Genomic DNA, 24,106 nt, shown 5'->3' with positions numbered 1-24,106 from the left:
GGGTGCCTGTAGTCCCAGCTACTCGGAGAGGCTGAGGCAGGAGAATGGCGTGAATCCGGGAGGCGGAGCTTGCAGTGAGCCGACATTGTGCCACTGCACTCCAGCCTGGGCGACAGAGCGAGACTCTGTCTCAAAAAAAAAAAAAAAAAAAAAAAAAAAGAATTCAGTGGCCACTTCTGGATTTGTTGGATTTCAGTTTCTTTGAGCAGCCAAATCAGACTCTTGGAGAAATTCTTCTCCCATGACTTCATAATTTCTGGAAGTACAGGAGATTTGGGACTGGTCACCTTAAGAAATTCCAATTCTGTCTCCTATCACTGCTCAATCTGTTCAATCTTTTTTCAACTCCTTTGGTCTTGTGCTGATGGGGTCAGCTCCTTTCAGAAAACACCAACTGTGACCCATGCCTACTGCAGGAATGCTAGCTTGCTAATGCACAGACATTGTAAGGGAAACAATTTTAAAGCTTATCCATTTTCTTTTTTTCAAAAATCAAACACTTTTTATGGAATCAAAAGTCAAGACAATTCCTTCCCTGCAACCTAGTTCCACCTCATTTCTCTCAAGCTAAAAACATAATGTTCAGAAACCAGAACATCATCAACCAGAGTTTGGGACCCAAATCTGACACCTTGCAAAGAACTATCTTAAGCATTTCCAAATGGAGTTATAATGTCTTGATATTTCCAAAAGTCCTAGTAGGTTTCAGACATGGGATATTTTCATAGAACCCATTAAGCTACTATGTTTGAAGAATGTTGAACAGCATGGCAAACAATCATGCTGTAAAATCAACTGAGAAAGGCATTTTGTATTACAAAAGAAACACTGAAAACCAAAGCTGTGGATTTTGGACATAGGCAAAGATACTGATTCCTAATCAACCCATGGCTAATCCTAAAGCCTTGAATTCTTATAGATGTGTGAATATGCAGCATTTGTGTGGGAAAGAGGAAATGGTCCCATTCAAACCGAAGGCTTATGGTGCTTATGCCATACTGGCATTAGGCCTTTTTCTGTTTTTCTAACCAGGCCCACATTTCTTATCACACAAGTTGGGCAGGTCTTTCCTGAATTTTTAAAACCTGGTGTTTTATTGTCCAACACTCTTGCTCTCAACTTGAGTTCATGTGTCTTGTGGAAGTACAAGTGGTAATTACACAAGTCTTTCCTTCCCTGTCATTGGCAACAGTAACCAGGGAAATTTACAGCCCCCAATATCCAGATCTGGAAACTGGTTATTAAACGTGGTTGAGGAAAACCCTGACGTGGCAAGTGGGATCTGAGCAAGGACCAGCTCGGCAGTGGTTCTTCTGAGAGAATGGCTGGGAGTCAGCAATCTTACTTGATTGAACATTTTTATTATTTGTGATTTTATTACTGGTAATAATAGCTATCATTTCCATTTGTTCAGGATCTATTATGTGGCTGGCATTGTATTAAATGACCATTTGATCCTTGTTAAAAAACAAAAACCCAAACCTTTTGGAGCTATATTACAATTTTAGGATGAGGAAACAAACACAGGGAGATTGAATCACTGGCCAAGGGTTACTTATTTGGCGTGCTGTGGAGTCAGGATTTTAAGACTCTGTAAACTCACATGCACTCAGGGGTCAGGCAGGTTACACACAAGGGTGAAGTCGGCCAGGTGTAACATTTTAGAGAGAAGTGAGGACAAGAGAAATGGCAAGTATACCCAACACTTCCACAGACTTGCAGGGCTCCAAGCCTACCACTACTGCACCATGAAAAAATTTTAGCCGGGTGCTGTGGCTCATGCCTATAATCCCAGCACTTTGGGACGCTGAGGTAGGAGGATAGCTTGAAGCCAGGAGTTCAAGACTGGCTTGGGCAATATAGTGAGACCCCAACTCCATAAAATAAAAAAATTAGCTGGGCATGGTTGTGCGTACCTATAGTCCCAGCTACCCAGAAGGCTGATGCAGGAGGATTGCTTGAGCCCAGGAGTTGGAGGCTGCAGTGAGCTTTGATTGCACTACTGCACTCCAGCTGCAGCAATAGAGCAAGACTCTGTCCCAAACAAACAAACAAACAAACAAAAAGGAGTTAGAGAAGAAATTTTGGGGCACGGTGGCTCACACCCGTAATTTCAGAACTTTGAGAGGCCAAGACAGGTGGATCACTTGATGTCAGGAGTTCAAGACAAGCCTGGCCAATATGGAGAAACCCCGTCTCCACTAAAAGTACAAAAATTAGCCAGGTGTGGTGGCACAGGCCTGTAATCTCAGCTACTCAGGTGGCTGAGGCAGGATTGCTTGAGCCTGGGAGGTGGAGGTTGCAGCAAGCCAAGATCATGCCACTGCACTCCAGCCTGCGACTCTGTCCCAAAAAAAAAAAAAAGAAAGAAAAGAAAAGAAATTTTTAAGACATCGTGCCTGCCCCCCAAAACAAAAACAAACAAACAGAAGAAACCCTAAAGCCTACATTTATTCTATAGGCCTTAGTTTTCCAGCCTCTGTGATGTGAAGCTGGATTAATGCTTGATGGCATTAAAATTTTTTAGGGTAAACCTTTTTTTTTTTTTTTTTTTGAGAAAAAAAAAAAAAATTGTTGCCCAAGCTGGAGCGCAATGGCGTGATCTCGGCTCACCATAACCTCTGCCTCCTGGGTTCAAGCGACTCTCCTGCCTCACCCTCCCGAGTAGCTGGGATTACAGGCATGCACCACCATACGCGGCTAATTTTGTATTTTTAGTAGAGACAGGGTTTCTCCATGTTGGTCAGGCTGGTCTCAAACTCCCGACCTCAGGTGATCTGCCCACCTCGGCCTCCCGAATTGCTGGGATTACAGGCGTAAGCCACCGTGCCCGGCCTAGGCTAAACCTTTTAAATAAGATAAAACAGAGAGGTAGAAAAGTACACAAATTGTAAGTGTATCACTTGATGAATTTTCACAAACTGAACATGATTATGTAATAAATTTCCAGGTCAAGAATCCCAACTCCTAACCCTATACACTAATTTTGTCTTTTTCTGAGCTTTATATAGATAGACTCACATAGTATGTCCTCTTTTGTACATCTGCTTTCACCCAGTATGCTGTAAGATTTGTTCCTGTAGCAGCAGGAAGCAATGGTTCTTTCTGAAGAGCTTTTATTCTCAAATCTGGTGCTTGATTTATTCACCCGATGTATTAGTTCATTCTAACGCTGCTATAAAGAACTGCCCGAGACTGGCTAATTTATAAAGGAAAGAGGTTTAATTGACTCACAGTTCAGCATGGCGGAAGAGGCCTCAGGAAACTTACAATCACGGTGGTAGGCAAAGGGGAAGCAAGGCACTTTCTTCACAAGGTGGCAGCAGGGAGAAGTGCAAGCAGGAGAAATGCCAGAGGATTATAAAATCATCAGATCTCGTGAGAACTCACTATCATGAGAACAGTATGGGGGAAACCGCCCCAGTGATCCAGTCACCTTCCACCAGATCCCTCCCACGATATGTGGGGATTATGGGAACTACAGTTCAAGATGACATTTGGGTGGGAACACAGCCAAACCATTATCACCTGAGTATCTTATACCTGGGCAAGGAAGGAGGAAGACTTCCTTCTCTGAAGGTAGATTCTAAAAATGAAAACAAGCTGCTCTAGGACTTTGTTAGGGTTGTGGAAAAGTTTTGCTATTAAAATGTGTTTTCTCATGAATTGCCTTGTTCTGTCCACTCACATCCCATATCAGGTAGTTGGGAGCCATGTTGTTCCCACTGATTATATTCAAAAACGGAGGTCACATGCAGTTACGTGATTGTATGCTTTTCCCGAGCACAAGTGTGGCAAAATAGTTAGACAACGGAGATTTTAGTTGAGGTGTATTGATTACCAATCTGATGCTACTGCCACCTGAACACACACCCCTTAGCATGGTACCCAAGGCCCTCTCCCACCTCAGGGTGGGGGGGATCTGTTCAGTCCTCTGTCGCTCGGAGCTCCATCTGCAACCCCAAGGATGTTCAGGGATGCCTGCGAGGTGAGCTGGGCTGGTGCCCAGAGACTGAGGGCTTGGAAGAAATCCAAGAGGCCCGAGGGTAGCAAGGTGAAATACAGTGCACTAAGCTTTATCTAGGCTGTCCTTTTCCTTGTGTCTTGATTTCCCGTGGGAGTCACAGCCTTTCTGTGTGGTAGTCCATTCTCTTGTACTATTGGTTAACTATGGAAGTCAGTGATGAAACCACCAGCCCCTTCAGGCCCTGTGTGCCATGTGGCCACGTTAGAGACTAAATGCATCCCAGAAACACTAAGTGGGCTCTGAACCTCAGCGCCTAATATCTCACTGGTCTGACCTGTGAGATACCTCAATACCTCCCCTAAGCAGAAGAGCCTGCTGGGCACTGGGTTCAAAGCCTGGCTCCACCACTTACTATCTGGGGGACCCTGGGTGAGGCACATAAACTCTATAGGCCTTCTTTTCTTTGTCTGTAAAGTGAGGTTAATGATAGTGCCTGCCTCAAGGGATTCCTATGAGGATAAGAGTTCATGTAAGCAAAGCCTTTAGCACAACACTGGCATCAAATATACACTCTAGAATTGCATGCTGTTTCTGGTCATCTCTGTGGGCCTCCATTTCCTTCACTGTAAAATGTGGGTCATGACAATATCTACCTCGTGGGACTGTTGTCAGGAATAAACAGAGTCGATCCACATAAGTCCTTAGCATCGTGGCCAGGTTCCCAGCAAATGCTCAATAATGTTCAGTTATTTATTAGTAGTACGATTATTATTATAGATCAGTAATTCTATGAATTAGGATGTCTCTCCAACCTTTTGTAATGGCAGTCCACAGATATCAGATGCAGTCAAACCTCCAGAGTACCAAACTTAAGTCTATGTGCTTCCGTGGAACTAAAGGTACAGATGAACCTGCAGTTGGAGTCCAGCAGTGTGTCGGCCTGGTACCCTTCTTACCAAAAAGACCAACTTGTGGGTAAAGAAGCAAAGGTTTCATGTGGCCAGATGGGTTTACATAGCCAGGCCTGAATGCCAGCTGCCACTTCAGGAAATTCTAGGAGGCAAGAAATTCTTGTCCAACAAGAAGTTATCGTTCTATAAAAAGGCAACAGAATGGAAAGGGCAAACAACTTTGCACATCCCCCCAAAATTACCCAACTTTGAGGGAATGTCACATGCGGTGGCTTTGAGCCCAGAAATGTTTCTTTGAGTACAGAAACAAAATGATATTTCCCCCATGTTGTCAAGGGTCAGCTGGAGGGAGGTTTTGTTCCTTCCTCTCCTTCTCAAAGAGCTTCAGGGACACATATTCCTGTTTCAAGAGCTCTGGGGACAGTCTTAGATTGCCATGAACTTACCATGCATGTGTGGATCAGTCACTTCTGACTTGGCCTTAGTTTCTCCATCTGGTAAAATGAAGATGTTGGATTACATGACATCTAACATAGTTTCTAGCTCTGACAATCAATTACTCATTGATTTCAGTCATGGTAAGAATTGGACATTCATTCCCTGGCATATAGATCAAACCATTAAAGGAACCAGGGGCTGGTTCTGCAGGCTGAACAAGGACAGCTAGCAACGAGGTTCTTCACTGATCCACAGACAGGCTGTGAAGGCTGGCGAGCCCTTGCATGGACGATTGTGTGTGTATCCACGTGGTGGCAGGGCTAGCTAGTATTTTTGTCTGCCTAGCTTTCTTGTCCCTCTCTTCTAGAATAGAATCCATTTTTCCTTGTTGGAAACTGCTCCCCCCACCCCCACCAGCGAGGCTGTCAACCACATGGCCTTGAAAAAGGTAATTGTGTGCATGATCCAAAAAAGAACCAAGTGTCCCTTTAGGGGACAGATGTAGATGTAGCTCAGAAAGACAAAGTCTCTCCTCTAAAAATCAAAAGTACTCAAAGCTGTTGGAAGTCATCTTTACAACCAAGTGGAGAGAGCTTACCAGAGTCCAAAGCCAACCCAATAGAAAGGGCAGAGGGAAACAGGGAGAGAAGAAGGAGGGGAGAGGGAGAAGAAGGGGAGAGGGAGGGAGAGACAAGAAAAGGGAGAAAAAGGGAAGAGACAAAAGATGGGAAGGAGGAAGAGAGGGAGGGATCAAGAGAGATAGAGGAAGAGATTGAGAGAGTGAGAAAGAGAAAGGTAAAAAGAGAAAGGAAAGAAGAAAGGAAGAAGGGAGACAATGCCAGTAACTTAAATTTCCTAATTTGAACTTCCGATTTTCGAATCTGAACCTGAGATCCAGATGTACACAAAGGAAGACTTACGTCTTCGCCTTTCCAGTTAAATGAGCCAATAACTTCCCTTTTTACTTAAGTCCATAGGGTTCTTCAAATGGGGATCCATGACCCTCAAAACATTAGAAACTGCACAATTGGAGCATTTATTAGAGATAAAATGAACTCACTTCAGAAAGAAACGAGGTTTATTTGATGAATATAAATAAGGCGATCAGCACAAAGTACTTCTCATACACATGATAACAAATTTATGAACTGTACATACCTTGTACATTGTTCTACTAGACACGAGGTTACAATGACTGGCTAATACATGCCCACTGGTAGTTTCCAGGGTTCCTTAATTTTATTTATTTATTTTTCATATCGATGTCCATAATCACATGGTCAATATCACAACCCACATGCCACTCACTTGAGGAAATATTACAAGAAGCACTATCAAACGAGGGTCTCGGGGAATTAGATACACTGACCCTCGGCAGCATTCAATCGCCACTCTACACAAAAACATTGCAGATAGAGCTTATGTCAACACATTTGAGGTCTCGTCATAAACACTGTTTAAAAAGTAAATTGAAACCCACTTTCAAATGAAAGTTGACACGCTGTTAACGTGCATACTGGATACACAAAAATCATTAAATACAAAATTGAGATTGTACATCGAAATCAAATGGGGTATAAAGTACAAGCCTGCTTTTGCACAAAGTAAGACCAACTTCTCCTAAATGTTAGCCCAAACTTCTTTTCTCAACTATGTTATGATTAGAAGGAAACCTGCTAAAGTTTGCGCAAAGGAAATAGCTTCCCAGCATCACAGTGTTTGTTGTAAACCCAGAGAATATTCTTAATATGTGAAAAAGGGATATTTTTGGTAACCCCCAAACATCAGAGAATATTACATGAAATGGGAAAGGTTGTTATGTTAGAGAGAATTTAATTTTTAAGGGACTAAATGATATGCCCTCATAAAGGTAAGATCAGTAATACTTTTAACCAACGAAAGTTGGGCAGAAAATGATCCCTCCAAACGAGCTGTGACAAAATTGGCACATACATAGAAATAGCTAGCTATACATGGGTTGGTTGTTTTTTTCTGTTTCAAGGACCCTATTTTCCCTACTGGATTTCCTACTTCCTACTTCAAGTATTCAGTTGCAGAGTTCAGGTCAAGACCTGGTTGTAGGAGGCAGTGAGAACCACTTCTTTGAGGACATCCAAACTGTTCACTGGGACGCATTTGTGGCCTGGGTTTTCAGTGCAACATTGTGTCAAAATGTGCTAAATAAGCTTGCAAAGAACTCTGCTTACTTCTCTAACCAAGACCTAGATCCCTCTGATAGTTAAAGGACAAACTTTTAAAACATGAATGCATTTGGATTGTTTATGCAACACGTAAGCATTACATAGTTTGTTACACTTACTGATGACAAGAACAAAGCCAGAAGCAAGAAACCTGCTTGAGTATCTTAACCACGAATGCACCAAGAAAGAATGGTGCAACTCAGGGATGGTTTCATCTTCCCCAACAAATAAGGTGTTTGTCTTTTAAATATCTCTATGGCTCACAAGAGAGGTCCAGAGTTAATTGCATCAACATTTTAAAAAGTAATAATAATGACTAAATTCAATGCAAGACTTCAGGGACATCTGTTTAGAATCCTTTCCACAGCAGCAAAGAAAGACGACTATATTTATTAAGGCCACTCATGCTTAAATTCACTGTTTGTCCTTTAAAAATGCAGGTTTTCATCTCCCACTTGCATACACATGGAAGGGTTTCTTCCATTGACAAGAAAATGGAGCAATACAAGAGTTGCACATGTTTGCCAGACTCAGTCATAAGTTTTATGAAGTTATAACAATTTTAATTGTTTCTTAATATTCAGAGGAAGCAGTAGGAGTTTAATTCTCCTTAGTACCATATCACTGTATGTAAAAGACCTCAAAATTTGGTCTTTTTCCCTGGCATGTGCTTTAAATAATGACTGTATCCACATACATGTTGTGTAGAGCTATATACAGAGACACAGCTTTTGTGATTGTTCCTCATTCATCAATGTTTTCATGTTTGATGCTGAAAATGCTTTGGAATCCATGTTGCAGACACATTTTCTTTAAAAAAAAAAAAAAAAGAGAGAAATGACCCTTCATTTACAGAAAATCTAAGCTTACACTGTTTGCACAGCATTTGGATCTTGAAACGTGAATGAGTCCCAGCTTCTTCATGGAGACCTGCATGTACCGGGATGGTAAGAGTCTGAGGCTTGGTGGCATGTCCACCGTGGGGATGTGCGGAACACAGGGACTAGAGATATGCAGGTGCCTCAGGCTTTTGCCACTCTCCAGTACATGACCGGGTAGATAAAATTATGAATGATCAATTTAGATGTGCCACGCATTGTCAGAGACACACACCATGTTCTCATAAGGCGATTTCTTGGCAAGTATTAGTGGTTTAAAAAATTGATTTCATTTCCAACCTGGCCCAGAGGTAACTACTGGTTACACCCTCAAAATGTGGTTCTTCAAACAACAGATTAAAGAAATAGAGGAGGGTAAAGGCTCGCAATTTTTGGTGTTTTTTGTTTCTTCGTCAAACACTCCATGCATCATGGTATACAAACACTGCCAACACCACTCACTCACAGCGAATTTATACTTTTTGATAATCTAATGCATTAGGAATGACCAATTAGACTGAACCAGCAGGATACTGGAGATGAGGCTAGTTGTCCAACAGAAGCTGAATCCACAGATAAAATCTCGTGGACTTCAAATTTATCCAATGATGTTTAAGTAACATAAACAAAATGTTATCAAATAATGACATTCAGCAAAGATGATCACATTCAAAATGCCCGTATCCTGACAAAAATGGAGGATCTGTCACTTTTCTCCTCCTCTGCATTCTTCCTTTCCATCATATCCAAATCCATGAGAAATGACATGAGGTGATGAAGGAAATATCAAGTAGAACAGAATCACGCTCAATAATGTAAGTGAAAACTCCCCTTCAGTTCTGATGAGCCGCTCCAGGTGGTGGTGGACAGTGATGTGAGCTGCACTGCAATAGATTATCAGAATATTGCTGCAGAGCTGCATGTTCCCTTTATTCAGCCCTTCTGATAGCTGCAACAAGAAAGCACATAATTTAGCAGGAGAAGAAACTGGCAACAATATCTGAGATAATCCTGGCAGAATGTTTCCCACTCTTCACCCCTACACCAGCCTCTCCACCACTCTCAATTGTTGGGGTTGGGTGGGAGTGGGGAGGGGGTAAGGGGAAGAAACACAGAGGAAGGACAAAGGAAACAGAAAGATAAACTATGTCCTGCAAGTGCATCTGAGAAGAGGCCTCTTTCAAAACATGTCACGTATATGTATAAATGTCTCTTGATATACAAAAAAGGAAATTGAAGGGAAACATGCCAAAATGTTCCAGTGATTATTTCCACATAATCGGACTATATGTCAACTTTTATTCTCTCTACACTTTTCTACGATGATGATGTTTTTAAAATTATTTTTTTACTTGATTTTACGGAGATTAAAGAATTAAAGATGGTTAAGATATCAGAGAACTTAGCATGCACTTAAAAACCAACCAAACATAAATATGACAGTCATCCATTTGTCTATTTACTGCCCTGGGTAACAGGTATCCAGAAGCACCCCAGTGTTTCTCACTGTCCCAGTGAGGGGCCCTGAGTGTGGATACAACTGCATCCTGGGAAGCAATAGTACAATGGGTGAGAAGGGGGGTCCCTCCCACACTACTGCTTCAGATGAGGACTTTCTTGCCTGCTGATGCTCAACTTTGTGTGCCTGTGCCATTATCATTCACATATGGCCTGTGAGTGCTTCAGGGTTTCCAGCCACATGAGCTCAGCTATCTGGGAAATACAGCAGGGAAAGGAAAGATCAAACATACACACACACACTCGTGTACACACAAGTCACCTTGTATATATATCCTGAGTTTTCTCATTTGGTGGTTGGTATGTAGCATTTTTCGAGTCACGTCGACTAACAAGAATGCCAAAGATCCCAGTGTCTGCACAGGTAGGCAGCTATTTCAAGCCATCGTTAAGTAGTGCAAATGAAGTATGTGGCTTGGATGAACTCTGCTAATTCATACTCTGAGGACTTTGGTGTAACCTTTCTGGTTAAGAAACTTGAATCGGGGCAAAAAAATGACTTTTGCAGAGCCAGAAAGTTAGGGAGTTCCTAGAGCAGATCATATTACTCATTCTGGCACATAAACTCTCTGCAAACTTTGTATGAAAATTGTAAGTCAGAGCACGCTTTCTGTTTCATGAGCTGTGCATAGCTCTAATTCTTTTGTACATTAAGCATTTCTTAATCATCCTTTTAAAGGGCTGACCGATATATTAAAAGGCCACATGATTAAAAGGTAAAGAGAAACCCTAAGTAGTATTAAAATGCACCCGTCTTTTTTTGTTTTGTTTCATTTTGTTTTACAGATGGGGAAATGAGTGAAAAATAATTACAGTGAATGTCCGATGTCCTTGATGTTTTTCCAAGATAAAGTAGCAAAGAACAATCATTTATTCAGTGGTGAGAAAGATTTCCAGCTGGGCAACAGGTCACAAGGCAGAATACAATGCCCCACAATTGCAGCAAACTGCTTTTGAGTAAGGTTTATGCTGGAGACAAGAGAATTCTCAAAAAGTGTAGCCATTCTTTCAATCAAACAATCCATTCACGAGGAGGCCTAAATGGCTTTAAGGAAAAAAAGAAAAACAACAAGGAAACCTCAAGTGACACCGCCAGCATTTAGAAATGCAGATGATCCCTTGTGGGGGGGCAAAGAAGCATATGCTTTAAAAAATAATAATAAAAAATGAATCCTGGCTTCCAGCAATGAGCCAATCTGGGCTGCCACCCACTGTGAGATGATCCCCGGCCAGGCCAGTCCTCCCTCACCTGGACAGTCACAGTGGCCCTTACCCTTCTCCAGCTTCCTCTTACAGCACCCAACTCTATGCTTTCAACGCAGCAGCCAACAACAGTGCCATTTCAATGGTAACATCCACTCCATAGTGCATTCCTGTTTACAGTTTACAACCCCTGTTTACAACCCTGTTTATAATCCCATTGCCCTGAGAATGCAGGACTGACGGACTCCTGGCCATACTGGCGAGGCCCCATCTGGCCTCTCTCTCTACAGTCCTGTACTTACCCCTGACATTCCACTCTTTATGTTCCACCGAAGCTGAGCTTGCTTCTGCAGCCCTAAAAATTTATTTTCTCCCCATCTCACAAGCGTGTCTTTCTATCTAACATGCATTTACAGCAGCTCTTTATCTGATCGATCCCTGTTTATTCTTCAGTTTCAGCTTGGATGTCATGTCTTCCCAAGAAGCCTTTCTTGACCCTCTCAGATGTGATATAGAGTGGGAAGTCTCACACATACTGCAGGGTCCCCTTCTGATAAATTGTCTAGACTTGTACATCCAATAGAGCGTGTGTGTGTGTGTGTGTGTGTATATATATATATATATATATATCTTTTATTTTAAGGCAGGGTCTTGCTCTGTCACCCAGGCTGCAGTGCAGTGGTGCGATCATGGCTCACAGCAGCCTCGACCTCCTGGAATCAAGCAATCCTCCTAGCTCAGCCCCTCAAGGAGCTAGGACTACAGGCACGTGCCACCATGTCTGACTAATTTTTGTATTTTTTTACAGAGATGAGTTCTCACTATGTTGCCCAGGCTCGTCTCAAACTCTTGGGCTTAAATGATCCACCTGCCTCAGTCTCCCAAAGTCCTGGGATTACAGGAATGAGCCACTAAACCCAGCCTGCCAGTTTAGAGAGTAGCTCAGGTAGGCAGAATCCTTAAATCTACTCCTTATCCAAGATTCTCTATCCTAATCAGGGTAACTAACGCACAGGGAGTGAGAACGTTTCAGACCACGTTTACTGTAAAGTTACCTTACAGATGTAGTTACTAATCAGTTGACTTCAAATTAGTCTAAAGGGAGATTATCAACTAAGCGAGGTGGCACACGCCTGTAATCCTAGCACTTTGTGAGGCTGAGGTGGGTGGATCTTTTGAGCCCAGAAATTGGAGACCAACCTGGGCAACATGGCAAAAACCCATCTCCACAAAAAAAGTTGAAAATTAGCTGGGTGTGGTGGACACACCTGTGGTCCCAGCTACTTGAGAGGCTAAGGTGGAGGATCAACTGAACTGGGGAGGTCAAGGCTGCAGTAAGCCATGATTGCGCCACTCCAGCCTGGGTGACAGAGTGAGACCTTGTCTAAAATAAAAAATAAAATGTTTTAAAAAAGGGTGGGTCTGAGTGGGCCTAATTTAATGACAGAAGCCCTTTGATAGCAGAGACTTTTATTTGCTGTAGCAGAAGAGAAAGTTAGGGGAATCTGAAACCAGAGGGATTGGCTGTGCTGTGATGCAGGGAGGCAGGGGCAAGGACCTGAGAGCTTCCTACAGGATGTGAGAATGGCACCCAGGTGACTGTCAGCAAGGGAACAGGGACCACAGACCTACAACCACGAGGAAATGAATTCTGCCAAAAACCCGAAGGAGCTTGAAGGTGGGGGCTTCCTGGAGCCTTCAGATTAAAGTCCAGCTAACTCCACCTTGACTTTGGCTTTATGACATCCTAAGCAGAGAAACCAGTTGAGCCCATCTGGACTTCTGACCTATGCACAAAACTGTAAGCTAATAAATGGGTGCTATTTTCACCACCATATTTATGGTAATTTGTTATGTAGCAATAGAAGACTAATACAGCAGCTCTCTGGGTCAGGCAATGTGCTTGGTGCCAGGAATATAATCATGAGAAAAACAGACAAGGTCCATGCCTTCATGGAGCCTGTATTCTTGGGAGGAAGATAGAAACAAACAGACACACAGATCAATAAATGAATGAGAATGTAAACATTTGCACCATGAAGAAAAGGAACGAGGAACTGTGATAGGGATGCCTAAGATTTATTAAGTGACTGATGACAATTATGATGTCAATCTTTATTTTCTTTTGATAGAAAAAGATGTCCGTCCACAACTTTTCAGTGGAAAAAGCAGATTACCATTTTATATGCATAGCTCCATCTCATTTTTGCATCAACATGCACATAAACAAACATTTGCAACTGTATACATTAGAATATTATTAATATTTATCTCTGGGTGGTATTTTTAAAATTTTCCCCTTTATTTAATTTTTATGTTTTTTTTTTTTTTTTTTTTTGAGATGGGGTCTCTCTCTGTTGTCCAGGCTGGAGTGCAGTGGCACAATCTTGGCTCACTGCAACCTCTGTCTCCCTGGTTCAAGCGATTCTTCTTCCTCAGCCCCCCAAGTAACTGGGACTACAGGCATAAGCCATGTCGCCCAGCCGTTAAAATTTTCTCCTTCAGACTTTCTTTTTTGAGCTTTTTGGATTTTTTTAAACCTAAGAATATATAAATAGTATCATACTAAAATATAAACCTATTTTCTCTGTGGGGAGAAACCAGTGTTGGGTGGAACTGCTGCTCTTGACTTGGTTCTAGGTTGGGGGGTGTGAGGGGCGGGGTGGGTGACTGAGCACAGCAGTAAGATTCTGCCCCAGGACAAACGCCCCAGGGAGAGCAGGCTATAAACGTGTGGTGTCTCACAAATATTCCTTCAGACTGTTTTTCTTTGGAATAAAGACACCTGCCCGATTATGGCTTTCTTCTCCTGCCCTTTCAGTAGTGATTTGCAGAAACAGGCTGGGAGAAAGGGGTCTTTGGTAAACACGGAGGGGTTAAAGGGGAAACTGTTTAATAACAGTAGTAAAACGCAGGCTATTTTTGACATCTGGGTTAATGTCCATTATGTTCCATGTGCTTTCCAAATGTGTGCACTGTGCCCCCAGGTACAAAAACAGACACCCATTCACGACGGCTTCAGATGCCCCTAACACGCTGCACGTGGTGCCCACATAAAAGGCAAGCCCCTGATAGACTAATTAACAATGGTTGGAGGAGAAGAGCTGCTCCTTCTGGGGGCAGCTGGCATCCTGCAGAACAGCTCCATGAAGCCACTCTGCTCACAGGAAAACCCAATAGAGTCGTTTCTGCTAAAAAAAAAAAAAAAAAAAAAAAAAAAAAAAAAAAAAAACAACTATAACTACATCTGTGTTATTACTTAACATCTTTAAAAACGGGGTGGAATGGGTTTCCCGTTTTCCTCATGAAGATTTATTTATTATTGTTGTGATCAAAGTGGCAACAAATTATGTTAAATCATTTAATTTTCTTGATAGAAGCAACCACCTTGAAACCATAATTCAAAAATATGAGTGGAGAGCAACATTTTACCTTGAGAGTGGACTCCTACAGCTCCATGGGGCAATAAAATGTAACACTTCAGAGCCCAAAGGGCTGGGGGCTGGGATGGGGGTGGGCCGGGGCCAGCCCTGTGCTCAGAATTGCACACTGCTGTTAGGGATGACGGAGTTTGCTGGGAGGAGGCAATGGAGGCACTTGGTATTTCATCTCTAGTTTCTGTGCATGGGGTATAACTCAACCATAATGTTTTAAATGAAGGGATTCAAATGAATATAGCCTGTGTACATCAAAATGGCAGCACAGACTGCTGTGTCTCCGTAGGATTTATTTTTGTCATTATTATTGTGGTCAGAATTATTAACAGCTACCATTTGGTGCATGCTATCTGCCACCACCCTCTGTGTTTTGCATTAATTATCTAAAACCAGCTTGATAGCACTGAGGTACTGATGCAGTTGGTTAATAGCCCCTCATGCAGATAAGGAAACGAAAGCTGAGAAGAACTGGATATTTTGGTAAAATTCCCCAGCTCCCTGGGGCCTCATTTGAATCCAGGTCTTTTGGACTCCAACAACCATTCTCTCCAGAGACCATTGCCTCCTTGAGGCAAGCATTTCCTAAACCTGTCTTTTGTGTCCTACTTTTTCCATTTTTGTAACCTCTCCACAATACCTGTGATATGTAACTAATATATTTTTTTAAATTATCTAAAAACTGGCCGGGTGCAGTGGCTCACGCCTGTAACCTCAGCACTTTGGGAGGCCGAGGCGGGCCGATCACTTGAGGCCAGGAGTTCAAGACCAGCCTAGCCAACGTGGCGAAACCCCATCTCCACTAAAAATACAAAAATTAGCCAGGCGTAATGGTGGGCACCTGTAATCCCAGCTACTGGGGAAGCTGAGGCAGAAGAATCACTTGAACCAGGGAGGTGGAGGTGGAGGTTGCAGTGAGCCAAGATTGTGACACCACACTCCAGCCTGGGTGACAGAGTAAGACTCTGTCTCAAAAAAAAAAAAAAAAAATTATCAAAAACCTAAATGTTTCCTTTTTAAAGAAATATTTATTTTGCTACCGTAATAGAACCATTATCTGTCTAATATGCACTATGATAATTGCATGGCTATTAAAGTAAAAGTGCTTGTTCACAGAACACCTAAAACTATCTCCTGGATATGCTCTCCCTGCCTTCAATCAGCCTTGCCTGGAAGACCGTTCCCAGCGCCCAGCCATGGCCTTCTCCCCACTGGCAGAACCAGGCATGAGTCGGCTGGTCTTGCATATACCCTGGCCACCAGCCAGCCCCAGCACCACCCTAGTCTACATTTTGGGCTTTTGTCTTCTCAAGGGCAGAAAGCAGTGAAATAAAAAATCAGATATCTGCCATTTAACACAAGCATTAGATACTCTATGTACTTTTTAAGGCATTGGTTCAGTAGAAATATATTTGATTGTTTTTCCTCAAAAGAATACCTTCTTTAACCGGAGAGACTGCCCATGGCCAAAGGTCTTTGTCACTCTACTCCAAGGTTTCTCCATCTCGGTACTGCGGCCATGTGGGGCTGGATGATTCTTTGCTATGGGGGCTGCCCTGTGCATGGTAGGATGTTCAGCAGCATCCCAAGCCACTGCCCACTAGATGCCAGTAGTACTGCCCCTCTCCCAGTCATGCAATCAAAAATGTCTCAGGACATGGCCAAATATCCCTGGGGGATAAAATTGCCCCACTTGACAACCACTGGCCTAATCGATTGTTATTGTACACAACTGGTTGACTGTGCTGTTTTAAGCAGTGATATGTTGATAGATATGTACAGTATATGCATACATGCATCTACCAACCTATATAAGATAGGAACACTTTTGGAGAAATAAAGATTAATTTCTAAGCTGCTTTCATATTATTTCAGAAACAGCTGCATAGATTTAAAAGTCCTGTGGAAATAGGTAGGTACAACCTCAGGAATAAAAATAATGAAAATGTACAACTTTTCTGACATAAAAATAGAAATGCTACAATCCTGAGATAGCGAGACACCTAAGACACTTGCTGAGTTAAGTGAAAAGGTGAAATCTAGTTTAAATTTATAGCATTCCTTCAGTGTCCCTCTAGGAGTTTGGCATTTTGCCAGGCTTCCTTGTTAAAAATTTGTTAAACGTGTTTGGCATTAATGCAAACACAAAGTGGTCATTTGTTACAAATTCTATTGGAATGCATTCATTTAAGGCAATGAAGTAGTTACTGGAAAAGAAAAAAAAGTTCATTAAGTACATTTTAAAAATACAATGATGTATGCAGTGTGTAACTGTGGCGCCCTGGTGGCTATATAAATCGCTGACAGAATAACCACACATTGTGTTTAGTTTGAAATTGGAATCTTTTAAACATAACTGATAGAACAAAAACTGGTTTTGTTTGTTGTCAAAACTAATGATAGTCTTTCTTTTCTGAACTAGTTAAAATAACCAAAGGTTTGGAATACAATTTCTAACATCTCAAATCAGTGTAACATACAGGTTAAAAGAATGCTTTGGGAATCTTTGCGGGTGCCACTACTGACATCAGAGATGGGAGCTGATCCAACAAACAGAACACCTGCACTCTGGAAAGAGGGGGATGTCCGAGCCATCCTGGAGAACCCCACTTGGGTAGCGCCAGTACCTCTGCTCTCTGAGCTGCCTGAGGTTATTAGGTTACCTGCAGAGGGAAAACCGTGGCTTTCATCACAGAGACAATGGAATCCTATGAACAAACATCCTAAGCCTGTGTCTAGAACTCCCACCGCCTGTCCTGCCCTAAACTGTTCACACAAAGGAATTATTGCTGAGTAATAGTGATTCCTTAGCTTGCTGAAGAAACAGTTCTGAAGCTCAGCTCCATGAGAAAGGGGATACTTGACATCATCTGACATGTAGCCCTGCCACATGGCTCACGCTGTGGATGTTAATGTGGAATACCTCCTCTCAGGGCCCATTGATGCTGGCTAAAAATCATTGTTAAAGGTGAATGAAAAAACTCACCATTTCCAAGAAATATTCAGAAATGATTTACTACTTTCTTCCTCCCTTTCTCTCTCACACACTGACATATTTAATACTTAATACCATGAAAGTGTCCAGATGAGAGAATCCCAGTGGTCCTGAGACCCTGGGACCAGATCAAATTCCCATGGCTCCCAAACTTCCTTAGATTGATCTCTTCTGCCATCTGGGTTTGATATTATCTAGGCTGCCCTTGAAGCAGATGGATCCAGGATCTCTTGGTCCCAATCTCTGGAAACATTCTCCTAGTTAAGAGTAAATTTAGGCTGAGCATCATGGCTCATGCCTGTAATCCCAGAGCTTTGGGAGGCTGAGGTGGGTGGATTGCTTGCCCCGGAGTTTGAAACCAGCCTGGGAAACATGAAAAAACCTCATCTTTACAAGAAATACAAAAAATTACCCGGGTGTGGTGGCAGGTGCCTGTAGTCGCAGCTACTTGGTAGGCTAAGGTGGGAGGATTGATTGAGCCCAGGAGGTCAAGGCTGCAGTGAACCATGATTATGCCACTGCACCCCAGCCTGTGTGGTAGAGTGAGACCTAGTCTCCAAAAAAAAAAAAAAAAAAAGAAAGAAAGAAAAAGGATAAAATTAGACAAAACCTTGCACCTTGCACCCTGCATGTGGCCTGGAAAAGTTTACCCTACCCTTCACAAATGCCAAACAGACTCAAGAAACAAAAAGTCAGCCGGGCGCCATGGCACACACCTGTAATCCTAGCACTTTGGGAGGGCAAGGCGGACAGATGGCCTGAGAGCCTGGCCAACATGGCGAAACCCTGTCTCTACGAAAAATAAAAAAAATTAGCAGGGCGTGGTGGCAGGTGCCTGTAATCCCAGCTACTCAGGAGGGTGAGGCACGAGAATTGTTTGAACCCAGGAGGCCGAGGTTGCAGTGAGCCGAGATCATGCCACTGCACTCCAGCCTGGGAGACAGTGAGACTCTGTCTCAAAAAAAAAAAAAAAAAAAAAAAAAAAAAATCTAAGAACAGAGAGAAAATACTTATCTCCAGAAGCAACAAGAACACATGATAGGAAAGGGAGAAACACACCTTGAATACTGTGGAACACATCTTGGTTTTGTGTGGCCTAAAGTTCATACCATTTTAGAGGCCTTCTTTTAGAAAAAGACTACATAAATAATTGACTATTTCAAGCTTGATAAACATATATGGCCTTGTGAATACTTCACTGGGGCACCTCCCAGGGCCTTGGAAAAGTCAGCGTACCTGAGGTGCTCCAACCGTAAGCTCCATTATCTTCATGCTAATAAGCCCTGTTACCTTATTTTTGAGATGGCATTTTCAAATTCCAATGAAAATAAAGTAAAACACCGTTAAAAAGCCCTTTACTGAAAAGAACTTGGTTTTAAGATGAGCCTGCCATAGCATATACAAGTCACAGGAAGACATCTCCCTAAACTGGATGCTCAGAAAGCTGTCATGTTCAGGAAAGAGATGCCCCCTCCTAGAAAAGGAGCCAGAGAGGCATTCTGGAGAATTTGAAACATGAAGGAACAATTTGATATCTCAAGTTTGCTGACCAGAAGTGGCTCCAATGACAAGTGTTTACAACAGGATCTTCATAGAGCCAATAATGGCAATTAGTCTCCAGGATTTGAAGGCGCCCTTCCCGCCTCACTGAGGTGGAATGCCATTTACTCTTGGGCTGCTGACTAATTAGGGGTCTCGTTTGAAGATCAAGGTTTTGCGATCCCTGCTTCCTAATAACATGGTTTGCCTGTCGGCCACCTGGGTCCAGGCGAGACCTCCCTTTCCTCCTCCCCAAACAGCAAGCACTGCCTTAGGCCAGAGCAAGTGTGGGCAGGAAACCACAGATCCAGCCTTTTGAGCAATTTAACCTCTTCACCGCCAAGATCCTACAAGCCAGTGCTTGATTCAGCTGTGCAAAAATGGAGGCATTTGACCTTGTTTCTCAGGCAGGGCTGAAGGCTTGCCTGTGGTGCAAAAAAACCACCTTGGAAGTGAAATGCTGTGCAGCATACTTTCTTGGAGAAGAAGAGAGAGAGGAAGACTTCACTTTTCCAGGTGAGTAGCTCATCAAGACGCTCTCTGCATTTGCTTCAGGCTGGGCCATTTCCAGAATGCCTAATAGAAGTGACTGGCAAAAGAAGGCGGTAGGTAAAGCCCTGATGTGACTGCTTATGAGACCAAAGAGGCTGAGGTGCCTGCGTCTTCAGACATCTTGCCAGGACCCCGTGGCCTTGCTATGTGAGGCTGGGCTGGGGCTACACTTTCTAAGACGTGGTGGGGGAGAGGCCAAAACAGCAGGAAAAGTAAGCTGCAAAGAATTAAGCTTGTAACAACTTGGGCAAAGCACAAACAGTGACTGAGGTTGGTCCTTTGGCTGTTGACACACGCTGGCCTGGGTCGGTTGTGGTCACTAAACCCATTAGCGTTCCAATGTGGCAACAGCTAATGCAGCAAGTTCAATGTGTTTTTGTTTAATTTCTAAATGCTGGGTGCATGCCTGCAAGGATGGCCTGCTGAAGACAGACAACTCCACTGCCATAAACACAGTCATCATTGTCAGTGATCTGAAATTCATTTTTTAAACTATTTATTTCTTGGCAGATAGGGGCTAAATGGAGTTTTGCATTTCATGAACTGTTTTTTAACTTCAACTTGCTACACACTTCTTTGTGTTTTCTAAGCAACCACCAATTCAGAGTTTCCCCTCAACAAAAGGAAATAGCCTTCTCCGGGGGGAGGGGACCATCTTTGGTAGGGGAGAAGGGAAAAGGGAAACATAAACACAAGCCAGCAACCAGCTGGGTGAAGTCAGGCCTTTTAACGATACTCTGCCTCTCTGGGCCCTAATCCTCACCTGCAAACAAAGGAACAGGAAGAATGCTGCCTCATTTTGGTCTGCAGAGTTGAAAGTGAAGTGGGTTCTTAAATGAGATACAAAGGCAAATTCAGTCTGGATTTTATATTGTCTTCAATCTTTGTTTATGAAAACTACAGGAATTCTTCCTTCCTTTCTCCTTTCCTTCCCACCCTCCCTCCATCTGTTCCTGTCTTCAACAACTACTTTTTAGCATTTACCAGGAACCATGCTAAGTACTAAGGCCACGTGGCTGAACAAGACAGCCACTAGCTCTGACTTCTCGGAATGCACCTCTCATAAGCATGCCAAACATTATATTCAACAAATCATTAAACAGAACATGTGACTATTTAAAGTCATGCTAAGTAAAAAAGATGAGAATGGCCCGCCAACATTCACTGAACACAGACAATAGTTTTACACCATCCAGTCCTTATACTTTGAAGAGGCTGTCATTATTAACCCATCATACAGCTCCAGAAACAGGTGCAGAGTGGTTACACATGTCCTAGTGTGCAAGACTCACACCACTGCCCTACCACCTATTAATCCCATAGCTAGTAGGTGGTGAGGCAGTGGTGTGACCCTTGCACAGCAGGATGTCAAATTCCCTGCTTACAGGAGCACACTGGGACCCTGACTTGGTCCGATAGGAAGGTTGGAAAGACTTTCCAGGGAAGTCGCCTCTCCTGTGGTGTATGCATACATACTGGAAGAGAAGGACTTCTTATTTTGTACCGCAGTAATTGACAAGGAACTGTGGATTTTCATGCATTCCTAGGGTTGTGCCCAGACTCTGTGCTTTCAAATCGATTTTCAGTCATTAATTTTTGTTTCCCAACACAAGCTCACCTGCAGCCTCCTTCAAAAGCCTCCACTTTAGATGATCAAGCCACAGGCATCCTCCTTCCCCTCCATGAGTTTGCATTATGGTCTTCTGGCTTCATGGTATTTGAGATGATTAATCACTTTTAAATATGAAAAAAATTAACATGTCCAAAGCATTCTTCCTGACTGTCAAATGTTTTGCCTTAACAAAGATCCAGAATGTCTCTCTTTCCCTGTCACACCAAAGCAATACATTTTCTCTTGGAAATTCAACTGCATAAATCCCATTCGGAAACCTCAAGCAATATATCTTGACATCTTAATTTCATTTAGGAGGAATGCAATGATTGATCATTTATCATTCTGAACTTGAGTGAACTATCGGGAGGATTCCAATCTATTGCTTCTATGAAACTGATGGGATATTCACATGTCTTCTGGCTGCATGAGGGTTTTGGGGTCCAAGTTGTCTTTGAAAGAGTGGGGATGCTAAAAAGATTATTGAGGAAAGGTATGCCTTTACAGGCAAAGTATACTTCCAAGGCTTGACTTCCTCCAAATTAGAGCCTCCCCCAGTGATGGCCAGGATGTGTGGTGCTCAGTTACTCCCCCTCCTCTATCTCCATACACAGAATCTTGCCTTCCTGCCCTTCTCCTTTCATAGGTAACACTTTGAAAGGACTGGGGAAAACTTGACATGAAATCCATTGATACTGGTAGAACTTGCCTTCTAATCTGTAAGGTTTCTATTTAATCTAAAGCTGTTTTGTCCAACAATTTTTACTGCAGTATAAACAAAATGGCACCTTTCTGTGACACCTGGGCTAGGCCATTGGCATTGTAGCTGACATTCTGGTTCCCACATCATATAACATCTTTATGTTGGTAGAATTGCTTGGTCAGCAGGAGAACTGGCTGGGGTGCTACAGAGTAAGGCTTTTGGAGTGTCTACGGTGTCACTGCTCTTGTGCTATGTGTGGGGGTAGGGGCAGGGCTATCAAAGCAACAAATAACAAGTTTCTCAAGTCCAAGGATGTGTTTGATAATGCCAGGTCCCAAGTGAGTATCTGTTATGTATTTTTCATGGTGTAGGTTTTGAGAAACAGACAGAATGGGATGCCTCCAGAATTGCAATCAATCCCTGCAAATGCACACATACACAGCATTTGCTCAGGAGGCCCCTTGCCCAACAGACCACCTTAAAGGGAGACAATAACATTCCCCTCCAAAGAATGAGGAGTTTGAGAAAAGCAAGCAGAGGTTATTTCAGTGGGAATCTGAGGCCAGTCACATTTGCACAGTGCCAAAAAGCAGCCATGCTCTCTGGTTTGAACTTATATTTAAATCCCATGCCAAAGCCTGCCCTTGTAGGTCTGCATGAAGCACAAGGGCCCAGGGCTGAAACCCTTTGTCTCCCATCTCCAGCTCCCACTCAGGGATATAAGTGAACTCTGTAATTGTCTCCACGTGTAACTGGGAGAGCTGTAACAATGGGCCTCTAAGATGGGCCCATTCTCCCATCTGTCACGGGGCTTCCAGCTATCATACATGTTTCCAACTTAGATGTAGAGGTACCCTGAGAGGGAATTTCTGTACTGCTTTTGTCGCTGGTCACTTTGAAGATTAAAGAGAGGAAAATGTGTTTTCATAATACGTGAACTGGCTGGAAGTTTCTCTATTAAATCCCAAAGTCCTGACAGGCAGGGGTCAGGCTTAACTCCTCTAAGACTGGGTTGGCATCCAGGACTGAAGGCTAGGAAATGCCTTTGGGCAGACCTGGGCCAGAGACCAAGGGGCTGGGGCATGACAAAGTTGTCACCTGAGGCATGATGCCAGTGGGTTCTGGGGGCACCCTTGAAGCCACTGCCAAAGCCCAATGCAGCGGGACTGCAGAGTCCCCTGGAAGACCAATGGATATACCAGTGGCCTCAGCTTTGCTACGGAGAACTTGCTTGGGAGCTAGCCCCTTGAGTGATATTGCAAAGCTCTACAGAGATGTATGAAATTCCTGATCAGTGGTGCCAATCCATGAACAGAGATTCCTACTGCTGGAGGAGGCACATGGCTGGGTCTTCCTTCAGAGCTTTTGAATAGATGTTCCCTCTCACTTGGGCACTTTCCCCATCATCCTTTATCTGGCTGCCTTCTGCTTATCCTTGGATGTCAGCTTCAATACCGATTCTTCAGGGGAGCCTTCCTGACTTCCATTCCTGGTCCAATCCTCTTGCCAAACACTGTCTTGACAATTTCTCCCCCCCTCCCCATATGCACTCCTGCTTCTGGGTAACTTGGCATCAGATATTTGTGTTGGATCTGATTAATGCCTGACTGCATCTAGGCTGCCTTCATGAGGACAGGCTGTGTGTGTCTTGCTCACTGAATTGTTTCTTGTGTTCCTGCCACACAGTGGGCATGCAATAAATATTGAAGTAGATGAAGAAGAGAGCTAAGTTCTCTTGATTGATGGTAACACACATTTATCAAATGCTGACTATGTGCCAGGAATAGCCCCAAATGCTTCTGCAGCACTGATTTTCAACCTCAGCACTACTGACATTTTGGACTAGATAATTTGTTGCTGCCATAAGCACTAAATGTGAGAGCCCGAGACAGGGCCTAACAGGAGCTTCATATGTGTGGACTACCTATTACTCCTTCCCCTTTCCATTTTGCTGACTTCAGGTAAGTCACTTAACCTCTCTGAGCCTCAGTTTTCTCATCTCCAAAGTAAAGACAGTAATTCTAACCTCTCCAGGTGGTTGAGAACATAAAACAAAATGAACTCTGCCTATAAAGTCCCTTACTAATGGCTGGTATATAACAGGAGTGCAATGAGAAGTAGTCCTTATTATCTATCCCTCTATACTAGCCCATAT

General features: G+C 43.1%; 1 protein-coding gene across 7 annotated transcripts in view; it reads right to left on the bottom strand.

Annotated features, from left to right (window-relative positions):
• Positions 1 to 6,376: 6,376 nt before the first annotated feature.
• ERC2 (ELKS/RAB6-interacting/CAST family member 2) overlaps positions 6,377 to 24,106 on the bottom strand; it is a 980,330-nt gene continuing 962,600 nt past the window's right edge. For 6 of the 7 annotated variants that reach the window (XM_063645317.1, XM_063645323.1, XM_063645319.1 and 3 more), the window contains one exon: positions 6,377 to 9,344. In XM_063645317.1, coding sequence (XP_063501387.1) covers positions 9,102 to 9,344 — 243 coding nt within the window. In that variant the 3' untranslated portion in view covers positions 6,377 to 9,101. The remainder of the gene's footprint in view (positions 9,345 to 24,106) is intronic. The other variant, XM_063645329.1, reaches the window with a different exon arrangement.

Source organism: Symphalangus syndactylus, chromosome 1 (genome assembly GCF_028878055.3).
Source record: "Symphalangus syndactylus isolate Jambi chromosome 1, NHGRI_mSymSyn1-v2.1_pri, whole genome shotgun sequence".
In the NCBI taxonomy this organism is placed as follows: Eukaryota; Metazoa; Chordata; class Mammalia; order Primates; family Hylobatidae; genus Symphalangus; species Symphalangus syndactylus.
The sequence above is the reverse complement of the archived record's forward strand: the minus strand, read 5'-3'. Positions and strand labels throughout refer to the sequence as shown.